General features: G+C 40.9%; 1 protein-coding gene across 5 annotated transcripts in view; it reads right to left on the bottom strand.

The window, feature by feature from the left end:
- Window positions 1-398: 398 nt before the first annotated feature.
- LOC105922291 (protein mono-ADP-ribosyltransferase PARP14) overlaps window positions 399-20,973 on the bottom strand; it is a 33,585-nt gene continuing 13,010 nt past the window's right edge. The window contains exons 1-7 of one of the 5 annotated variants that reach the window (XM_036146329.1): window positions 10,145-10,349; window positions 9,703-9,743; window positions 5,604-6,528; window positions 4,926-5,516; window positions 2,459-2,595; window positions 2,073-2,253; window positions 399-1,374 (exon numbers count right to left, since the gene is read on the bottom strand). In XM_036146329.1, coding sequence (XP_036002222.1) covers window positions 1,094-1,374; window positions 2,073-2,253; window positions 2,459-2,595; window positions 4,926-5,516; window positions 5,604-6,489 — 2,076 coding nt within the window. In that variant the 5' untranslated portion in view covers window positions 6,490-6,528; window positions 9,703-9,743; window positions 10,145-10,349 and the 3' untranslated portion in view covers window positions 399-1,093. Of the gene's footprint in view, window positions 1,375-2,072; window positions 2,254-2,458; window positions 2,596-4,925; window positions 5,517-5,603; window positions 6,529-9,702; window positions 9,744-9,896; window positions 10,055-10,144; window positions 10,350-20,973 lie in introns of those variants that run through there. The other 4 variants (XM_036146333.1, XM_036146334.1, XM_036146331.1 and 1 more) reach the window with 4 other exon arrangements.

Here is a 20,973-nt window from a genome sequence, read left to right as displayed (position 1 = left end):
TAATCATTTCTATTTCTATTCTAATCCCCTTTTCCTTCTGGTTATGGTTTTCGTCCATCTTTGGATCATTGATTTAAATGAAATATTACAGATTACGACCCCTGATCAAACCAAACCAACCCCTAATCAATGTTTGGCCAGTAGTTAATAATTGTATACATAAAACCATGTGCTATGTCTTTGAATAGATTATTTCTGGAGCATGCTCCACCGGCAGGTTTTTAGGACGGGTGGAACTGAGCTAAAGACTGGCTCTCTACCAGCAATTATTTTTTCCCCACCACAATATAAAAGAAATAACACAAATAAAACGAACACCTGTCTTAAATTTTCATGTTTAGAAAAAGATATGTAAACAACAACAACACACATTTCAAACACATTACGGTACTTCAATCACTCGTCCGTCACCTAAGTTTTTATTTACTTTTGTTTAGACTGGTAATCTCATTGAGCCTGGGGACTCATTTACAAGCAAGAGTTATATAAAATCACATAAAATATTATTTTCTACAATTAATTTTATAAAATAACAATTTTGTGGCTCGTTCTGTACTAATATGTACAGACAATAGTGTTATCATCCTTTGACTTGCTCTAGGTCCGTCTCCAAAAGCCAAATCCTTCTGGCTGTTGTTCTCTTCATTGCTATCGTTTGGCATAGCATCATAATAGCAACCACGAGGCTGTACTCCTTCCACTGTGCCCGCCTCATTGAAGAGGTCTATTTTTTCTTTAGAATCAGTCCACTGACTATTTAGCTAACGTCAAAATCTTTTCTTAGTTGAGAAATACAAAAAGACACTGAATGAGGTTTATTGCAGTGAGATAACGCCTTTAATCTTTGTTAAAGGTATCGCTGCAGCTATCAACAAGAACTCTGGCCTCAGCCCGGCCTTCAGTGCTCAGGTCTAACTACTTGAAATCTTCAGTTCTCCTAGTACGTACAGTACGTCTCCAAGGTAGGAATAAGCTGAAACAGGCTGGGCACGAAACCCAAGTCAGTTTTAGGAAGGAAGAAAACTTCCAAGATATAAAGTGGTCAATAGGGTTTAAGGATCCACACCCTGAGTACTGAGCATGTAATGATTACTTAATGAAAGGTAATGAGGTAGTCTGGGTAAGCTTGGTAATCATGGAACACAACAAACATGTTGGGGCTGTCCGTTCGATCCACCAAGGTGTCATAGCAGTCATGGGTCTGCTGGCTGCTGCGAGGTGGAGGCACCTTCATGTCGCTGCGACCCAGCGTGTAGAGGCCCGTCAGGACTCGGGCCACGAACATGGTTCGAGTACCATCTGCTGCTGGAGGTGCGTAGCCCACTGAATAGCTGGCATTTACAGCAAAGTAGGTTCCATGACCGTAGGCAGTCGCTGTGAAAGAGAAAATAGAGGAAATGATTACCTTGACTGCCAACCCGGTTGGCAAGTTTAGAAAATTACTTTTTTACCCCATAGTATATATATATCAAAACGTGCGTCTTCATCCAGTCAACTGCTGTTTTTGTATCAGCTGCCATTTTGAGTTACCATGGCGACTTCATGAACAAAACCGTGCAAAATTGCATTTTCTCCCTTTTTGAGGCACTTTCCAGTGCAGCATTTGGACCAAACTAAGAGAGTACCATCACCCAGTGATACTGAACACAACCATGTTGGCGGCTATCAGTTAGCATGTTGCTAACCGGAAGTAGCTCTAGGAAGGTCCTATCAACTTCTGCTTGACAGAGTATGTATTTCCTTTACAGAGAAAGCTCCACAACAAATTTGGGCCATATCGGATAAAGCATGTCTCCACAGAAACCAAAATCACATAATCCACAATTCGACGCTCACTGCGGGGGCTGTGATGAACGTAGGAATATGATATTTGCAAGGGTAACTCTTACGGGTAGCACGATACGCACCACGAGGCAGGCGCCTTCTTAAATTTCTTCAGAAATTTTCTAGTATCATCTACTATCTCCATACTCCTCAACAAATGACTGAAGGCTGTTAAAATCTATTTTGGCCCTATTTTAATCCTAGTGACAGGCTCAAGCAAAGTTACGGTGGAAACAAATGGTCATTACCATGCTTGCCAGAAAGGCTCCTGTTGAACCCTTTGTTTTTGATGGATTTAAGGTTTTCCTGGCTTGTTCCGTGGTACAGGAGCCGTTCACCCGCTCCACCTTCATTTTTGTTCTTTTCAGAGATTTCTTTCTTCCGCATTTCGTACCCACGGCGCAGGTGAATGTTCTGTACGCGCTCAATCTGACAGGATGGAAAAAGAAAACAGGGTAGATATTGTTCATACTGCTGGTTAAAATCATTGCTTATGTTTGGATTTATACTGTTTCTACCGATTTATACTGTGATGAATGCATAAAACTAGTAGGCGTTTGTAATTGACTTTATGATGTGTGATGTACACGTTTTGAGACTTAAAGAAGAAGCCAACTGAGCGAAAGCCCCCCACCTTCATGATGGTGTTCTTGGCAGTTCTGCTGAACTGCTGCTGGACGGTCTGATATTCTGCAGACGAAGGATCCAGTAGCACTTCTTTCAAATCTTCATTACTAGACATGCTGTCCCAGTACAGGGGGAAAGTAAAGTCTAGCAAAGTGTCACAGTTGAAATTGGAAGAAATTAGAATCACATTAAAACACATAAAGATGTACAGAGAACTTGAAAAATACATGTAATAAATTTAACGGCTGACCTATCTTAGCTAAAACCAGACAGAGATTTCATGAAAATAGTACATATTTGGCCTCCAACTAACATGTCACATCTCTAAATCAGGTGCGGTAATATGGCTTGCAACCTTACTTTTTAAACATAGCAAAGCGAATAAACCTTTGAGAATTTATTTCTCTGTGATACCAAAACTTGTCTTATCTCCAGTGATCAGAAAGTATATTTCATATTTTGAGTTGAAATAGTTGCACATGTTCTACCAAAATGCCTGTAATAAAATATAAGCAAGCTAATTTTTAAGAATAAATAAACAAAAAAAGTAACACACAGTGTTGTTGTGTCTATGTGTGGGTACATTTGGCAAACCAGTCATGTTCACTTCACTTATTGTTTAAACGTTTTACAGTCAGTCAAATGGGATTAACGACTTACTTCCTTGTGATATAAAATCATCTCTTACTGGCAATCAGTCTCTGCTGGAGGTTCATAAACAGTTTACACATGACTACAAATAAATGCCACTGAACAAATGTTCAGTACATGTTTTTTATTTGTTTGTAAGTCCATACAGTTTATGAACATGACTGCTATCCAGGTCAGATGAGAGTGATTTAAAATACACGACGTCTGGAGAGATAAGCACAGATCTTGCCTTGCCTGATCTTGCATTACAGTAGTGTTAGAGGGTGTACTGTGAAATTTTATTTAGATCGTGTGACTACAATAAAAACATGGTTCTTTCAAACTCAATGTTAAAAGCACAGAATTATCTGGCAGCTGGATAATAGGGGAAAAAAGCATTCTGTGTAATTTTTAGAGCTTTTATAAACATTTTATTTTAAGCCCAAATGTTGAATCTTTAGGCAAATTTTGGGAAGCATCATCATCAACGTTCTGTCGCATATTTGGGGAATGTTAAGGTGTGCCCCTGTTTTCCACAACGTGTGTATACTGGGATGAACGGTGTAAAATGTACCGTCTGCTAGAGAATCAGAACACACTTTTTCACTCTCTCACTATTTTTTTATTTCTATTTTCATTTCTAATGATGAGCTTCTCCTCTTGTGGTGAGTTTAATGACCTACATGCAATCTACAATGGTCCCAGAGTGGTCCAATAATTGTTAGCTAAATCACTCTGGAAATTAATCTGACTCCATGGCCATAACGGCCACTCCGAGCATTTGGCATGCAAGGGTGAGTGAATCGTCATCTGTACAGACAGAGCAAGTAGTTCAACATAAGATCAAGTAAAGTTATTATTGGGTACCTGCTGTTATAGTGGTGCATCAGTTAACCTTAAGGTTGGTTCACATGGCAAGATTTTAAAATGGTTGGATGATTTTCAAAGCCTGAGACCACACGTAACAATTTTAAAAAATCGTTGATAAAACAAGTTTTCTCGTACAACGTGTGGTGGCCGGTCATACGGCTAGCACAACACACCACAAACGACCAGATTTCACTCATGATCATGCAGATGTTAGACGCGACATCTTGCTAAACGTCTCAAGATTAAACGTGAGTGTAAAGAAACATGAACAATGAGGAAGAACAATGGCGATAGTTTTTTTTTTTTTTCAAGAGAAAAAGTACTACAAAAAGAAAAGCTGTTGGTTAAAGGAGTGGAGAAAGCATGAACGGTGGGCTCTTTTTCTTTATCTCTAGGTTTCCCTCTCCTCATTTTCTGATTGGCTACACGTCACATTCAACAGACTGTGTGCTCGTTTGTCCTCTGGGAACACCACACATGCTAGGATATCGGGGCAAGACAATCCAACATGTTGAATATCCTCAATTTGAGGTCGGAGCAGCCCTGACGTTCTACTTAGTGGACCAGATCACTCTTAACACGGCAGGAACATCTCTTAAGATTATCTTACGAACCACGGCGATAGTCGGGGCCTGTCAGAAGGGAAAGATCGGGGAAAATAAAATCGGACTAATTATCCTACCGTATGAACCAGCCTTTACCTACACTACAATATGCGATTCAGAGACAGGCTATGCTGGAGTGTCATTTACTTTAAAATGCATATCTTCATCCTATACTGAAACAAAAGGCAGACACACAATAGTTAGATGGTGGTAACGGCGCAATCTACTGGCTAAAAGGCAAATCCTGCATTGGTACAGCTCTCGTTATCTCTGGCAAGGTTTGGATTAAACCTAATGGGATTTCCAGAAACCTTAAGCAAGCCAGCAATCAAACCAACACAAATTATTGAGAAACTTTGCCTTTCTTACCTGGCAAATTTTCAAGTCGTTTCAACTTGGCCTTCTGTCTGTATAAATCTGTTCTGGCCTCCATCTTCAGTAAATTCACATGCCATGTGAGCCCCAGTACATCCACTATACCGTTTGTGATGTTCTGCTTTTCCAGATTGTAATTGGCTGTTTTAGGGAGCCTCTCCCAGCTGCCGTTCTGTCCCAGGATACACCAAGCTACAGACGAGTAAAGATTTTCTTCTTCTTTGACTCTCATTTCTCTCCTAAGAGGAGTAATGGTTCGGAGCATCTGCTCCACCTGGTTGACCCCAGCTTTCAACCCGCTCACCGTCAAGCCTCCCTGGCAGGAGGGGTCTTCGTGTACATACAGACCATGAGTCTCTACGAGGTTCATCAAACCCTTCATGTCGTCCTGGGTGAGGTCTACCAGATCGTGGTAAGTGAAGGTTTTTGTGGAGCTGTGAGCTTGGTACAGATTCTTAATTTTTGTTATGGCCTCATCGACTTGCTTTCTTTGAAGACCCACAAACAGGAAAGAGGACCGCTGATTGGTGTTACTGGTGTGAAGAAGGCTCGCAGCTGAAGTAGCAAATTGTCTTGGAACTGACACTGCAAATTAAGTTAAGGATGAATAGTTAGGATTCTGTTAAACGATCCAAAAAGAGGACAAATCATACTCCTGTTGATGGTGCTTACCTTGTCGTTCCTTGATAAGAACCTGACAAGAGCTCTCAACCAGCTCCTTGCTCACTTTACCTTCTGCCTGGAAGTAACGCAGAGCTCCTGGACCATCTAAAATCACCTTTTTTAACGTCAGACTGGCTAGGCCGGACCTAAGAGCCTTGTGGGCCTCCTGGACATGGCAGCGGGGACCAGAGATAGCTACACACGGGTTTAGAAGAAGGGAAGCTTTCAACGTAACCTTTGTTTGCTTAAAGCTAATCAGTTCCAGGATTTTATCAAAGCAGTCCACCATTTCAGGATGCTCCAGGTTCAGCACTTCTTTAGTAGAAACCTGATTCAACAAGTAATCCTGAAGAACATCTCTGAGCTTCTTCACATGTTCGGTGTAGCCCACCAGGCGCACTTTGGCCAGTGTGGTTGCACTTTGCCCGGGAATGAAGCTGAAGTCCACCCTGAGCTCATCACGGTTTAACTCCTTCTTGGCTTTTATGAGGGTTTCTTTTATTCTGTCTGCATCTGGAGGTACAGTAGCGGCACCTTGGAGCTTCTCGATCTCCACACTCAGGTCCCCCACCACTGCTGCCTGAGCTTCATCCAGGTCATGAGGGTACATACTGAACAGAGCCAAGTCCAACTCAACCTCCATGAACACAGGATTTCTGAAGCGCTGCTGGAAGAGTGCCTGGTACTTACCAACAGCATTGCTGGATTTAATAAAGGTTATTAAATCCTGAGGGAGCTTAATTCTCCTCTCTAGCTCTTTTGTAATCAGTCCATGAGGTGTGGCAGGTCCTATGTGCTCCGCCCTGGCAGGACATTTCAAGACAGCTGTATCTGTCTTTCTTAAGCTGTTTCCTTTAAGGTGAGGCAGACTATGTATTTTAGTGAAATCGTCCATCACTAGTTGGAACTGCTCCTCCCTCTAATGGGGGTCCTTCTAGAAATGAAACAAAAACAAAAATGTACAATCATTTGCAATCATCACTTACAGTTAGGTCCAAAACTATTCATACCCCAGGAAGGTTTAGATTTAACTTAGATTTAACTGTTTTTCTGATAGGACATAAAAGAAAGCTCTCAAAGGATGATTATACAATGTAAAAAGGGTATCTACTTAGAAAATAAATCTGTTTTTATTTACATTTATTAAAGAAAATTGCATATTACAGGACTCCCAATTATCAGTGGAAGACTATCTTGCTTTACATAAATATCTGTTTAAGAAGCATCAAATCAGAGACATGCATCAAGCAAAGAAAATAACTAAGGAGATTACAGAAACTACAATGATTGGGTTGAGAACTGACCAACACATTATTAAAAACTGGAAGAAAAGTGGGGAATCATTGTCTATGGGGAAGAAATGTGATCAGGGAAAAAAATCCTGAATGATCGTTGGTAATTGAATGGTTGACCCAATCAAATCAATGTAAAACAACAGTAGAACTCAGGGTATGTTCAATAGTGAAAATAAGAGCATTTCCACATGCACAATGTGAAGGGAACTCAAGAGATTGGAACTGAACAGCTGTGTAGCTGTAAGAAAACCACTAATTTATACGGACTAATCCGGGAATAAAAGGGGCTAAAGTTTGCTGGAGCACAAAGATTGGACTCTAGAGGACAAAAAGGTCATGTGGTCTGATGAGTCCAGATTTACCCTGTTCCAGATTGGTGGCACATCAGGGTAAGAAGAGAGGCAGGTGAAGTGATGCAGCTATCATGCCTGATGTTTGAGCCGTGGGGCAGTGCTATGATCTGGGGTTGTTGCAGTTGGTCAGTTCTGGGTTCAGCAACGGTATGAGCTCAAAGGAAAAGGTCAGCTGACTACATAGTGACTGACCAGGTTATTCCATCAATGGATGCTTTTTCTTCCCTGATGCACGGGCATATTCCAAGATCACAATGCCAGGATCCATTGGACACATATTGTGAAAGAGAGGTTCTGGGAGCATGAAATGTCATTTTCACACATGGATCAGCCATCATAGAGTCCAGACTTTAACCCCATTGAGAATCTCTGGGATGTGCTGTAAAAGGCTTTGCGCAGCGGGCAGACTCTACCATCATCAATGCAAGATCTTGGTGTAAAATGAATCCAACACTGGGTGGAAATAAATGTTGTGACATTGCAGAAAGCTTATTGAAATAATGTCAGCCAATGCGTGCCGTAATCAAAGCTAAAGGAGGTAATGGAACAGGAGCTAGGAGCAATTATTAAGGGTATATGGATGGAGCCAAAGACTTCTTGGGCGCATCTCTACAAGCTTGGTACACCTGTGTTTTGGTGTCACTTCTACCAAATGTCTCTGCAGTCCATTCTCAACTCTGTCAAATTAGACTGAGACAGCCATTTTTATGTCTTTCAAGAGATGTTCAACTGGATTTATGTCCTGGCAGTGTATTAACAGTTCATGCTCTGGATGGTTCTCTCTCCTTAAGAAAATATTGGTGCGCCGCCTTGATGACCAAGTCCTGTCTTCCCTGCTTATTCAGTTTGCTTGGACAGCCAGGGCGATGCAGGGCCCTGGTAGTTCCAAACATCTTCCAGTTACCAAGTAATCGGGATCATTGAGCTTTTCAAAAACGTCAATTCTACCAAAATGTTTTTGTAGCATTTCCCATATATGTTCTTTGACACAATAGGGTAGTTCACGCGTGACATCACGCGTGACGTCATTGCTACATCCGGGTACGGTGGTTGGCAAAAAACAGAGCTGCTCTCGTCTACTACATGACAAAACGGGTGATTTAGAGAGTACTTTTAGTTTGTTTATTTTTGGAATCTAAACAATGCCTACGACTTGTTGTGCTCCCGGTTGCACACAGAGGCATTCCAAATCGTCGGATGTACGTTTCTGTCGTTTACCGAAGGAGGAAGGACAAAGAAAGAAATGGATATTTTCAATGAAAAGAGCGCAGGCAGACACTCCCAATGGACTGGGGGAGCCATCATAGTACGAGAGAATTTGCAGTCTACACTTCATCTCCGGTAAATACAACTTAATTCTGCTCTAGTCATTGTTCTACTTAAATAGCGGCGGAGGGGAGGTGCCGATTGCTACAGCAGCCGCCGCAGCAGGCTGCTCCATTACGGCGGCTGCATTACGCCCCCGTTCAGGGGCGCTAGTACTTCTGTGTTTACGCTGCAATGTTGCCGACACCCCCACCCATTTTAACAAGACAAAAACACCAAAATAATCCGTAGTAAACATTGTTTTTTTTCCCTACCGGGCGGGTCTTCCTCTCTACTGAGACGCGGCCTGTGTCCGATGCCGCTTTGTGCTGTTGCACAAACGTGTGAACAACGTCCATCCATCCATCCATCCATTTTCTGACCCGCTTAATCCCTCATGGCGTCGCGGGCGTTGCTGGAGCCTTTTTCCCGATATAAAATAATTGTAGCCGTCCAGTGGTTTCATGGCTTTCATGCTCTCTGTCTGTACTGGCCTGCCGTGTTTATAAGGCAGCTGTATATGTCGCGGTACGGAACAGTTGGCCAGCATTTCACAGACTCGCTCCGTCCCTTCAGGCTTTTGCTGTGTGGATCTGGCAATCTGACACCATCAACCATCGACTTACTCTTAAAACGATCTTGTAGTACGTTATCTAAAGAAGAAAAATACGTGGAGAACTCGTCAGTTTCTCTGTTTGCCTCCGCCATTGTGTTCGTCTTTTGCCAACCAGTCCGGCGCGCATGCGCGAAGAACCCGGATCAAAACAATAACAATGAACTGGTCTATACTGTGTCAGAGGTCTCCAGACAATGCCTTCCCCTTTGGTGCCTAGTTTCTACAATGAACTGTCAACTGTGGGACCCATAAAGACACGTGTTTGTCTCCAAAACATGCTCAGTCATCAGAATTCACAGAAAGGTGGACTCCAAACAAGTTGTAGAAACATCTAAACGATGATGACCAGTGGTAACAAGATGCATCCTAGTTCAATTAGCAATGTCATGGCAAAGCTATTGATGTGCACAGAATATTTTTTAAAAATTTGTAAAAATAATAATAATGTTGTTTGTGGATGATTTGAATAAATTTGAATTTAATAAATGTTAGCACATCTAAACAAGTCAAGAATTTTCAGCACATCACTGCTTACTCACATTTTGCCAAATATTGTAGTACTTCCCTGGTTTTCTAATATCTGGAAGAAAACATATGTCATCAAGTGTATTAAAACTCTGACATTTGCTCTGCAAATCAGTATTTTGTTGCAAAACTTAAGTTGTGAAAATGTCTCGGCTACTACGGCTTCACCTCTTGTGGTGCACCTCAACACAGTTGGGGATCCTCTTACCTTTAGTTTCACTAACTGAGTTCTTATTTAAACATATTGTACAAGTGAGACATTGCCTTCAGAAGTACTCTCTTCCTACTTCTCTTTGTCAGAGATGGCTTGCTTGGCTTTGCAAACACTGACTAGCCTGTTAAAAGTGCCGGCACTGTGACCCAACCATTCAGCCAACCCTTCAGCTGTTTCCGTACTGAAAACAGGGTCAGAACATTTTTTTTTTCTTCTCTTTTTTTAAATACAGCTGAGCTTACCAAGTCCGGTTCGCGGCTTTTCAGTCCCTCCCCCCGAGTCTGCTGTTCTGCTGAGGATTTGTCTCTCTCTTGGTTTTAGTGAACAATGACTACTGACATTATGTACTTTACTAAATCAACAGAGCTTCTGAAAGTAACATTTAGTGGGCCCGATGTCCCAGAGCTTCACTCTCGATTGCTGTTCGCACGAAATATCTTGGTTGAGTTTCACTTTCATTTAGACACTCCCACATGCCCAAATAATTCCTGCTTTCACAACGACTATTATGTGCGTCTTGTTGTGCGAATGAAACCATGAGCCACGTAAACCACATACTTAGAGCCATTAAATACTTACCCTTAATTACAGTAAGATCTCATTTTCAATTATTTCATATAGTTTGATTTCATTTGGTAAAATGACTGCTTTGTAGAAAAACACCTAATTTTTATTTTATTTGGGTTTTTTATTATTTTGTTTCGGACTTTTCAGAACGTCTGATAGCTTTTCCTCCTGGGAAGCAATATAAGAGGAATGGTTTGATGATGATCTCAATGCTATCACATTCACTGGAGGAACAGCAGGTTATCTTGTAAAAAACAAAAAACAACAACACACATTTAAACTAGGTTGTCTCACATTTGCTTTGTTTTGTGTGATGCTATTTGAATACATATTATAAATGATATATTATAAATATAACTAAAACTGAAGCCGAATAAAGAACATTTTGTATATCTGGCATGTTGTGCTACCACATCAAACCACTAGATGTCGCACTGTGATTAAAAACCGCTTGATCGCAGAAACAGATTTATAACACGACTGAGGAAGGACAGTGGATGTAGAAGTCGACAGTAACCCCCACAGTTATTACCCCTATTAATGATGTGTAAAATATATATATTAATTACAAAAGGCTACACTTACACAATAAATCTTCACAAACTGAAAGCAGAAGTCCTCTGATTTTTTAACACGGTAAAATTACACCTGTACAGTGAAAGATTGAAGCCATTTACACATTTTTACCAGGGCCACTAAATGTGGAGTGTGCTGCATTGCACTATTGTTTGCATAATTTCATATTATTATTTTCATAGCCTACAGTATCTTCCTAGATGCGCACCTTTTGCACTGCTTGCTGCTCTGACAATTCATGTCCCTCTTGGAGGATTAATGAAGTCTTATCTTACAATATGGCCATATTTGAGTTTGACATTAGAATCGAGTTCTGGAAAATCAGAAGTGACTGTTGGGGATTCATGGGTCAATTTTCAGCATAGGGGACAATGAAGAGTGGAGCTCAAAAACACAATTTTCTCAAACTGATGAGAACTCGGGTACAAGATGACAAGTTTATAAGACAAAAAGTCAAACTTTGCTAACTTTGTTTCAATTATTATCTTTAATTCGTTAAGACCTAAGGGGTTCTTCTAGGATAATCACCTTATTCTGAAACACTAACACACATTATTTGACTTTATTTTTTCATGGTACTGCAAATGGGTGACATCCACCATTCATATAATTGCAGAAATACTAAGTTCCTCAACAGGAAACTGATGTCAAACTTTGTTTCTATATAATCGGTCATTAAAGAAGTTTTTGAGCCAAAATGTTACTTTTTAAGTTTGTTGTGATTCTAATGGCAGACTTTCTGTGATGGTAAGGAAATAAATATAAGAATTTGCGAAAGTAAAATGATCAAAAGTTCTGTTACTATCATTAATAACACAGTAATGACAGAGCCGGTGCCAAAGGGCGGGCCTGAGGGGACCAGTGGTTGCCAAGATGTCTGTGTAAATTAAAGGAGCTATAAGTAAGATATTTACCATAAAATCAGCCTGAATCATTTTCATTTCTCACCAAGGATGGAGGTAACATTCGCTATAAACCATATGTTCTCTCCATCAACAATGTCTGAATCAAGTTTTTCTCCTTTCAAACCTAGAGTTACGAGAACTTCAGAGTGTAGCCCGTATTTACTTCTTGGTTCCTGAGCCAATCATATGAGATTTCCCAGGGTTCCCAACTCAGAGCGCATGATTTGGTTTGTATTCTCTCCTACCAGAAGTAAAACAGAACACAACATCATATACTTATCCTGTGGATGTAAAAATTCACATTGAGTGTTTCACATTGACTACAGACCATTGAGTAAATGGCTGGTCTGTGTAGAAGGCATTGTATAGGTGATCTTCACATTTTAAAGAGTAAGTGATGTTATCCCTTATAGTACCAATAATTTGCAAATATGTAATGTATTGACCCCAGACAACCAGCAGAGAGGGCTGTAGGTTACTAAATGGTGCTTTTGAAGGCGGTAAAAACTACACTTTGGGATAGTGGTGATAGATGGACTGTTAGAATAGATTATAGAACATGGTTTAACAAAAACGCATGACTAATTTGGAAGGACAGACTAATTAAGAGACTTTATACATCTGGGAAACGCAACCATTAGACCCAAACAGGGCGGTGCAGAAGAGATCTTTACAACAAACCTGGAAAGATCCTGCAAATCAATCAGTTGAATATATTTTCACCATAGAGAGGCAGAAAAAACATATTTGAGTTTGATCATGACTATACATTATTTTACACAGAGGTTTTTCATTATCATTTGCATTTACCACGTTTTACCAAGTTTCCTATGAACTTTCCAGCACTTTCCATTTCTAATGCAGCTCAGTTCTCACTCCACCTCCTCATTGGTTCCTCCTGCTGTTCCTAATTAAGCCTGGACTCAGTACACCTGCCAACACCTCTACTTATACCTCCCTCAGTCTGCTCTTCCCCACCGGATTGTCTTCATCCAAAAATCGTCCTGCTCACGTCTGCTAGCCAGAGCGTCTCACTTCTGCTAGCCAGAGCTTCCTACGTCTGCCTGCCAGAGTTCCCTTCATCAGCGCCTGCCTGCCCGCCTGCTAGTAATCTCTCTGTTGTGCTGCTGGTTCTGCTTCTACTCCAGCGCTCCAACAACTCTTGCTGCTTTGCTGCCAGCTAACCTCAAACTCCAGCGTTCCAAGAACCCTCTCTGCTGCTGAGCTTCCGGCTCCTCCTGGATCTCAGCGCTCCCACGCCTGCCCTGTATGCTCCTTGGCTCTCAGCGTCTCTCTGGGTCTACGGCACAGCACCCGCAGCCCTCCAGGTCTCTGTCTCCAGTCCTCCAGCTCCTGCCAACTACATCCTTCTGTTCCTGCTCAGTCAAGACTCTGGTTCTCTTTCATCTTCCACAATCCATCAACCTTTAATAAAACTCTTAAAGCTATAAGCTCAGTGTGTGGTTGTGTCCAGGTTCATGAGAACAAATCCTGAAAACAATAAACTCACGATTTTCTGGTGACTGATACACACGTATGTCACTGTTTCAGTCATTATTCTGTATTTTGTATCAATAGAACAACATAGTTGTTCCATGTGAAAAGTTACATAAATGTTTATTTATGTAGTAGTTATACATAATAAGTTTATTGACACCTTCCTGTTAAATTCCCCGTGGCAGGGTCTGTGTAAGGACATCAATAATATTATTGACTCCACTGTCTGTGAAACTTTTTCAGTTCACCATGCTATTATTTGCATGTTAGGCCATTTTTTTAAAAAAATACAGTAACAACGGTGACGATAAGAACTCTCCTGCCTTCTTTGTGACGAAGGTCTTCATCATAAGTGTGTGTTGTTCTGATCAAGCCCTGTCTCTCAAAGTGGTGTCTCACAGGTAGGTTGCTCGTTAGCTGCTGCTAGCATTAGCTTCACGCTCATCTGATTCAGAAGCCATCTTCCCATTCCAGCTGGTGGCATAACTGTGACTCCTCTCGCTGCTGAGGGCATGTGATTCACTTTTAGACATCCCCTGGTGTTTGATAGCAAGGTATACAGAGGTTTTAGAACAATAAAATTAAACAAAATGCTAGTACACTGTTTCTACGGCTTAAAAAGCTTTCCAATGAGATACCAGAGAAAGTTCTGAAGTGAGCCGAGTTTCTCCGGCCACATGGAGCTACTTCTTAATGCACACTGCTGGTCAGCTGGCTGAAATGAGACTGCCACATATTCTCCATACCGAAAAAATGCTTGCTTATACCCATAGTTAGAAATATTTCCACAGGAGAAAACTACAGAAACTACAAGAAGTGGTTGCCTATTTTTTCTTAAGTCTATGTTTAAAAACTAAAGGAACAATAAGTGTGCATTGTTTAACATTATCAAGGATGTCTTGATCTTGCCCTGCGATAGACTGGTGACCTGTCCAGGGTGTACACCGCCTCTCGCCCATTAAAAGCTGGAGATAGACACCAGCACCCCTTGCGACCCCACAAGGAATAGATGTGTTAGAAAATAGACGGATGGATGGATGTCTTGATCTGGTTTTATTTTTTATTTCACACACAAATTCAAGCCACTTAAAAATAGGCATTAGCCAGCAGTCAGTTGCAGCCTAATACACGCCCACGCACATGAAAACAGGTTGTGATTGTTTCACACTGTCCCTGCAACCACACATCCATAAAAAAAAAAACGGAAGGACACTCTCTTAAAAACAAGTTAAGTTGATTTTTCTTTGCAACGTTCAACACCAATCATTTAAAACTGCTGCGATCGAGACCCTGATCTGATCTCAGGTGCTGCTAAATGTTACCATTAACATACTAATTAATGTTTTAGTAATACTAGAAATAATTTGTTCTCTGCTGTTTAAAAAGAGCAGGTCATTTTGGTCATTAAATTAGGTGTAAATACCTTGCAACAACAGTGTTGTTTGTCATATCTTTAGACAGCTGTATGTACTTGAGTATTGGTGCTCCAGAAAGAAAATTTAACTTTAATAAAATTTAATGTTTAAACAAAAAAAATCATACTAAAAGGGAAAGGGCCACAAGAAGTGAGCTTTTTTGCAACCATTTATTTTAATTAACAACTATTTTGTATTTGTCCCAAAGAAGTTTTGTTTCATCATCTTTCTATTTGCCTCTTCATTTCTAAACGCAAATGGTGCAAAAGAAAAGTTTACTAATATTAAAGCCAATCTTAAGAGATTGCTTTCAACAGAAAAATAACAATAGAAAAAAATCATGCCTGACAGGTATATTACCTGATGGCTAGAGCTTAACATGTGTGCCCGCGTAATTATTTTTCGCCCACAGCTGTGAAAGAGACAAGAGACAAGAACAATCTAAGCGTGGGTTGGTTTTCATGAATCACTTCATTGAGAAATCCCTTCTGCTTTTTTTTTTCCTTTTTTCCTTGTTGCAAGATGTCCATAAAAGGAAACGAGACTCCAGGGCATTCTGAGGAAAAACTGACTGGGGAGGAGCCATCTTTAAATTAATGTGTTTTAACACATTCATGGTGTTGTACAGACAGACAGCATATATATATATATATATATATATATATATATATATATATATATATATATATATATAAATAAAGGTTTTATTCAGGCAACTCGTATTTATTCATTCCCAATTTTGTTAGAAATTCCCCATTTCTATTTTCATAGGCTGAATTATCAATTATTATTGGCTCTGTCAGGATTTGGGTTTTTGTTAATGTTTCTGGACTGTTTTGGACTGATCAGTTCCGCTCCGTACTCATTTCAGTCACCTTCCAGCTACAACTCAGCATAATTAGTTTCACCTGTTGCTGCAGCTAATTAGTCAACTCAGCACACCTGTCACTCCACCTGTTTATACCTGCCTCATTCTTTCACTTCCTGCCAGATTGTCTTGTCTCTTCCCCAGTGGTTTCTCATCGTGTTGCCCATTTCTCCTTTGGACCTGTTCTCACCGTTCCCTTGCTAATTTCATTACTAGTGCTTGTGTGGACTGCCTGACTCAGGTTTCATGAGGACTCGTTTTACCCACACTGGGGTAACCACGAGGTCGCACAGAGTGTGTTGACGAACATGAGGAGTTAGTTCAGGTTGTTGTTACCGGCCCTTTATGCTGATCTCAGCAGATCCCAACCACCACAGAAACCTCCAGATAAGTCAGAATTTCAAGCTTGGCTGACGTGTTTGTAGTTCTTTTTGAAAAAAAAAAAAAGGTGATTGGTCAGTTAAATGCAAGTTAAAATAGAAAGCAGAACTTCCTTCTCCCTACTGAGCTACCACAAAGATCAGTGTGTGTATTGCCTGTGTTAATGGTTAAAACTGCAGACGTTGCTTCCAGAGACGTTGGGTCAGAGGCACCAATCGTTCAATTTTTGCAAGTGTGCAGCTCTTTGTCTTTCACTTTTCATTCAGACATTGAGCTTTTCGTCATTGTCCCTACAGCACCTCTCACTGGATCCCGCTGCCAACTGGGACTGCAAGCTTCCTGCCCGGGCAAGCTCATATATGCCCGTCTGCAGAGCGCTTCAGGGTGAATACATCAGTAGCTTCTTCCAAGATAATTTGCACAATAGCTCAATTTCAAATTTGTGCCAAAGTTTCTTATAAAGTAGTAACCCATAGTTGGCCATTGCAGCAGCCAGACAGCGAAGTTTGAATTTAATAAACATTGGAGAAAAAAACGGGTATGAACAGACAATGTCAGAGTTTCAGGATTTTTCCCTACCGCCAACGTTTAGTATGAGAGCTGCACACTCTTTTGTACATAAGGCCCCTGGTTTCCATTTCACTAATCACACTTCCTCTGTATCTAAGCCCCAGGGTTTTCATTGTTCCAAGGTTCTTGTATTACGATCATCCCAGTTACATGTTCTGGTCTCTTCCTGTCAGTTTTGTAAGATTCTTGCTTTCTTTCGGTAACACTTAAATATGACCCGCCAACACACAGTGTCGTGCCTGAACGCGATCAGTGAATGACGTTCACTGAATCTGTTCATATGTTTGGTTGAACGGTGAATTGAACGGATCAGTTTTCAAATTATGAACGTAAATGAGAGTGGTGCTCATTATGAGAAGAAATAACAGCACAGTTCGCGTTCGCATTTTTTTGACAACGCTTTTCATTGGTAAACGTCAGGTTTTACGACAGCGACACTGTTTACGGCACACAGCAAAGCATGATGGGCCGGCATGTCTAGTGCTAGCACTAGCCCACTCAGACTCAGACCCAAGTTTGCAAGGCATTTGACAGAGTTTTATGTACAAAGGACAACTCAGACAGAAAAAAAAGTCACCCACCCAAGTCAAACATCAGCCACATCCACTTTAACTCTGAAGTAACAAGTCGCCTTAAAGCATCCGAACTTTTTTGGGAAATATCTGTGACTGAATTACGAGCGTAAGAAATCATTATTCGAAGAGAGAACCACAACCGAGTGCATCCACCCAAGTGAAGCTCACTCCGTTCAGTAAAGGACCTGATTCCTTCGTCTCCCGACAAGTGGACAAGTGGACGAGCTTGTTCTCGATTACATTGTGGGAGATCGGCAGCCTTTAAGTGAGGTCGACAAGTCACCGTTCATCAGGATAATATTTCTGACGTAAAGTCTGAACTCTGAAATTGATGCCGTCGCATAAGAGGAGCACACACCTGATGTCCTCACCAAAGCGATGTCGGAGATGCGTAAAGAGTTCAGAATCCAACACAAGATTGTGTGCGCATGGACAGAGAATGCTGCTAATTTTGCGAACGCATTTAACCGTTTTGCAGAAGATTTTGCCGCTGCTGACGAAGATCCAAATCCAGATGCTGACAGCGACGAAGCGACTGAAAAAGAAACTGAACCAGGATCTACCTCATCACCTGCTGCTGCTAGTGAGCGTTCAGATGAAGACGGTGAGCCTATCTCAGCGTTTGAACGTCCCCGTCTTCCGCCTTACAGAAGATGCATGGCACACACTTTAAATCTTGTTGCCAAAGACAACGGAAAGGTGACAGAAAAACTGTACCAAAAACTGTTGAGGGCTGATTTTTTCAAAGGCATCTGCTTTGTGGAACAGGGTCAAAAGAAGCCCCAAAGCATCAGACTGCTGCTCTTGCATACGACAACTTTATCTTGCACAATGTCTGTGATGAGTTCAGCTTTCAGAGAAATCAGCTCCATTCCCAAGTTTGTGGATGTAATGAGGCCCCTTATCTTGACATCCTCCAGGGAGAGAAGAATATCTTCTTTGGGTACTTGGCTCCGACTGCAAAGTGATGTGAATGGCCTGTTGTATGAGAGCTCAAAGTTCACTGCTGAACAAGGTCTGCTCACATTCCACCCTCTCATACAGAACGTCCCGCAGTCGCCGAGAACGAGAGCTGACGGAAAGCTTGAGAAGAAGGAACACGTATTGTCAGCCATGCTGCTGCCGATATTCAAGCTCAACTGGGTGGAAAAGGAGGAAAAACGACTCGATTACAGAGTAATGTTCAAACGAGAGCTTCTGTCAACTCTGTTGACTCAGAAGCACAAAACCCTGATCAGTCCCACCCCAGTGCTGACACTGACAAAGACACAACAGCGAACCTTCTTCAGGTTTAACCAAAACCCACAGAATCTCAAAAAAAGTGAAGCAGACACTTATTTGGATACACCAAATAGCTTTGACAAGCACAAGCTGCTGCCCGGGCCAAAAGAGCTCTTCCTTAAGTACAACACTGCACTCCCCTGAGGAGCTCAAGTGAAGAGACTTTTTTCTGTATTGGTGAGCAGATATTCAGGCCAAGGAGAAAGACGCTTGGCGAGGCAAACTCTGAGAAGCAACTGCTCATGAGTGCAAACAGAGAGCTGAAGCAAGTTTAAGTTTGCTGGTCGATGTGTTGAACAAGTAATATTTACTGTAACTCTTTTTGCGGTGCTACAAAAGCAGAACACTTCGTTAAGGGTTAGCAGCTTTACAGATAACATAAGAGTCAACTACTTGTTTTATGTTTACTTTACTGTTGCACTTTGAAGCCTTTGACTCTCTTCTACACGTGAATCCAGCTTCTCTAATTATATTGTAAAAGCTAAGTCAGCTTATTTCAAGGCAAGGTAAGGCAAGTTTGTTTGTTTAGCACATTTCGGTAACATGACAATTCAAAGTGCCGTACGTGAACAGAACAGAACATAAGAAAAGAAAACCTTACAGTTATGTGCCGCGTGAGCCTCAGTTTTCAGAGCAATTTTATTTCTTCCAGCTCTGTCCTGGCATGCCCTCTGGACCCAGTGCAGGTGGTGGGAGGCAGAGGGACTGTAAGAATAATAACATCATTAATGGACAATGTCTCCTATCCCGTGCATGGATCTGCTGCAGAGCTGGAGAGCTCTTTCAGGGACAGACTGCTGCATCCCTGATGCTCAACAGAGCTTTTCTGCAGGTCGTTCCTCCCAGCTACTTTTAGACTTATTTATGCTGCTCACAACAGACTCATTGTTTAAAGATCGCATGGGTTCTGATCTGATCATAAATCCTCTACACTGTCTCTCAGATGCTGATGTCCATTTACACATGTTTTAGCTACTCTGGGGTGTTGCTTGTGCAATCATGAATACTGCATATTTTTCTCACGCCATTGTGTAAATTGGTTGTGAGTTCCTGTTTAACTCGAATTATGTCGTGTCAATCAATAATTGTGAAATACTTTATTTCTTTTATTTTTTGCCTTTTCTGATAAGTTCTCTTTCTGTTGCTTAAGAGCTTTCGATTAGCTTGTTTTTCATCATTGATCTAGTGTGTAACTCTATGTGTTTTGCCACTGTCATGCCAAATTTCCCCATTGGGGGACAATGTAGGTATTTCTTATCTTATGTTGCATGAAGTCAACTGCATTCATTTTCAGCTGTTACAGTCAAATTTCACCGTTTCACATTTTCTGCAAAAATCAGCCTAATAAGCTTAATTATGTAGCCTAACAAATGCAGAACAAGAAATATGACGTAACCTCACAGAGCTCAGTGTCGACCGACAGAAACAGAAGATTTTAATCCCTAAAATCTCCAAAGCAGTAAAACACTGAGTGGATTATTTTGTCATCAGTTGCTTTATTTAGTGTTTCTGAACACTTAAGCACTCCCCCGAGGAGCTCACATTCTTCTGATGTGATAAATATCTCACTTTCAACAATATATTTTATTCACAGAGGACAAAATCTCCCCAGCATTGAAAAGCATAAAAACGACACACTATAGGGAAAAGTTACCTAAACTGTGTCCTTTAAGCCATTGATCAATGAAATCCTTGTTTGTGTCAAATATCTTTTTTAAGAAATGAAAGTGCTTTAAATGTGGTTTCTTGGAGAAGTTTGACACAACCTCATTGACCACAATGACACCATCAGGAAACTGGCAACAGCAATCAATCAGTGGCTCAATCACAAGGTTTCCCTTAAGAAGATTTGGGGGTCCAGGTGAAGGACATTAAATGGCATGGACACCATGACATGTGGAACAGTTAGAGACGTATTTTAGGGACTTCTTTTATTCTACATACTCACGGGACAATCTCTTTTTTTGTTTCCATTCATGTCCAACTGAGTTAGCAACTCAGTTACTGCTCTATCAAAGTAACTAGTTACTAGGAAAAGTAACCACATAGTTACTTTTGACATCTAAAATGTCAATGAATTTGCATGACTTCACTGTTATTGGAACTTTGAATGCTACTGAGTTCAATTATCAAATAAATTACATGCATTTTATACTTAATTACATGTATAAAATGCATGTAATCAAGTAAATTAACTACTGTGTGTGTGTGTGTGTGTGTGTGTGTGTGTGTGTGTGTGTGTGTGTGTGTGTGTGTGTGTGTGTGTGTGTGTGTGTGTGTGTGTGTGTGAAGAGTTAGAATTGCAATACATTTATGTAGATATGATTATTATCATGGTCAATGTTCATAATAAAAAACAATAAAACAAAATCAGATGGACTAAAAACATTATAATTAGATACACTACAAAATGCTTTTCAAGCCATACAACAAAAT

This window comes from Fundulus heteroclitus, chromosome 14 (assembly GCF_011125445.2).
Source record: "Fundulus heteroclitus isolate FHET01 chromosome 14, MU-UCD_Fhet_4.1, whole genome shotgun sequence".
Taxonomy (NCBI): Eukaryota; Metazoa; Chordata; class Actinopteri; order Cyprinodontiformes; family Fundulidae; genus Fundulus; species Fundulus heteroclitus.
The sequence above is the reverse complement of the archived record's forward strand: the minus strand, read 5'-3'. Positions and strand labels throughout refer to the sequence as shown.